Source organism: Echinops telfairi, unplaced genomic scaffold (assembly GCF_000313985.2).
Source record: "Echinops telfairi isolate 266 unplaced genomic scaffold, ASM31398v2 ScPeMD7_655;HRSCAF=1070, whole genome shotgun sequence".
In the NCBI taxonomy this organism is placed as follows: domain Eukaryota; kingdom Metazoa; phylum Chordata; class Mammalia; order Afrosoricida; family Tenrecidae; genus Echinops; species Echinops telfairi.
The window spans coordinates 495363-497338 of record NW_022104553.1 but is presented as its reverse complement, the minus strand read 5'-3'; the positions used below and the strand labels follow the sequence as shown (position 1 = coordinate 497338).

At 37.7% G+C, this 1976-nt stretch overlaps 1 protein-coding gene across 1 annotated transcript in view; it reads right to left on the bottom strand.

The window, feature by feature from the left end:
* Positions 1–1976, bottom strand: part of F13A1 (coagulation factor XIII A chain) — a 323958-nt gene that overhangs the window by 192800 nt on the left and 129182 nt on the right. The window contains exon 6 of the mRNA XM_004711755.2: positions 668–775. Coding sequence (XP_004711812.1) covers positions 668–775 — 108 coding nt within the window. The remainder of the gene's footprint in view (positions 1–667; positions 776–1976) is intronic.

Here is a 1976-nt window from a genome sequence, read left to right as displayed (position 1 = left end):
GTTGAAGGGAACAGGCAGCAGACACCAAAGAACAAAAACCATCATTGTGTGACCACTTTCCACACATAAACGCTGAAGACGAATGTGTGCATAAGTGTGGTGAAGAAGGCTGATGGTGCCCAGCTATCGAGACCTATAGTGTCTGGGGACTTAAAGGCTTGAAAATAATCTTTTAAAAACAATATGTCTCCAAGGGTGAGAGGGGGGTGGGGGGTGGAGGGAGGGAACAAAGTGGAACCAATACCAAGGGCTCAAGTAGAAAGAAAATGTTCTGTAAATGATGATGGCAACATATGTGCAAATGTGCTTGACCCAGTGGATGTATGTATGGATTGTTATAAGAACTGTAAGAGCCCCCTATAAAACATTTAAAAAAGAAAGTTGGATAATGAACAAGGAAAAAAATTAATAATAGATCTGTAGCATCATATTATTGATCACCATTTGTTTAATGCCAAAGAAACATGCAGCGTGGAGAAACATTTTCTGTTCTTCAGCACATCATAAGCTTAGGAAATTCCAAAAGCTAAACTGTATGTCATTATCTGAAATCCTAAAAATCAAAGTTTAAGTGTTAGTCACAGTTTTAATAGCCTAATGAAGTATTGTCAATACTGAGTCAAATGAGAGGTGTTCTAGATTTTAGTAATCATTAGCTATTGCTTACCATGGTAGATCCAACTCGGCTGACTTTGATGGGATTCCCTCTACCAGAGAGGTCCATTTTTGCTCTGTCCATCACATAAAGGCATGCATCAAGAATACCATCTTCAAACTACCCAGAAGGGAAAAAAAGGAGAAACTACTTAATGTCCATTCAACATACATGGTATTATATGTTTTAAATAAAAATAATTCCACAATCTAATTAGGGTATTTTTTTATATAGTAAGTTCTCATATTTAGTATGATGGATCAAAATGAAAAGAAGAAACATTCTCTTTATTTTTCTTTCTTTTTTGGCACAGCTAACAAGAACATAAAAACAAGCCACAAATGCAAACAGAATTACTAGACAGTTCATCTAGCCAAAGAACTTGGACTGACTTGAAGTTCTTGAGATGATAAACAGTCTTTCTAACATATCCAGGAGGCTTCAAAAGTAACGCGAGTCATGAGTCCTTGTACACTTTTAAAATAAACAACTGTCAGGTGTATGAAAGCAACATACTTTAGACATAGTTAGCTTGCATCCCAAATAGTACAAGATATTCTCTAATGAATGCCACTCTCAATTCCCTCTGTTCAGAGACAAGATGCGCCTCAGGGTCAAAGGGAGGGCAGAGAAGGCCAGAGAGACCAGTTTGTACAATCAAAGACATTCTTGTTGGGTAGTTCAATATTCTTAGGGGAAAATTCTATTCATGTAAAAAACCAGAATTTTCTGGGGGGAAAAAGGAATAGAGATGGCATAGTAATGAAGTGGAAATGTGAAAGATTGTTCCTATAGTATAATTCAATGTAAAAGGCCATTATCTGTATACAGAAATCTTGCCTATCTCTTCCCCAAGTACGTTTGCAGAAACCATTATGTTAATAGATAGTTACTATGTAATATTTACTAAATCCAGTTAAAGTACCTACTCTATGGGCACCTAAAACTGAAATGATGAATGCAGTAATGGGTGATTACACAAATCCTTCAGGTTTATGACTGGGTACCAACACCCCCAGAATTACCCTGGCCGGAGCAGAGCTTTCATAATACACATTTTCCCCACTAGGTGAGCATCAAGCAATTCACTCTGAGTTAGTGCACTCAGTGGTGTCACCTGGGAAGGTCCTCTCTGGGCACAGTGAATGTTTTTGTACAAGCAGTTTTGCTTGACCTTCATTTTTTGTGATGGTCAATTTAAGAGAATAGCGTGCAGCTGTGAGATTTTGTTTCCTGCTTGGGAAAAAACCTGCAGGAACTATTGTGATGTTGAACACAGCTAACAAGGACAGTGCTATGAGGAAAACTCAAGTGTACAAGT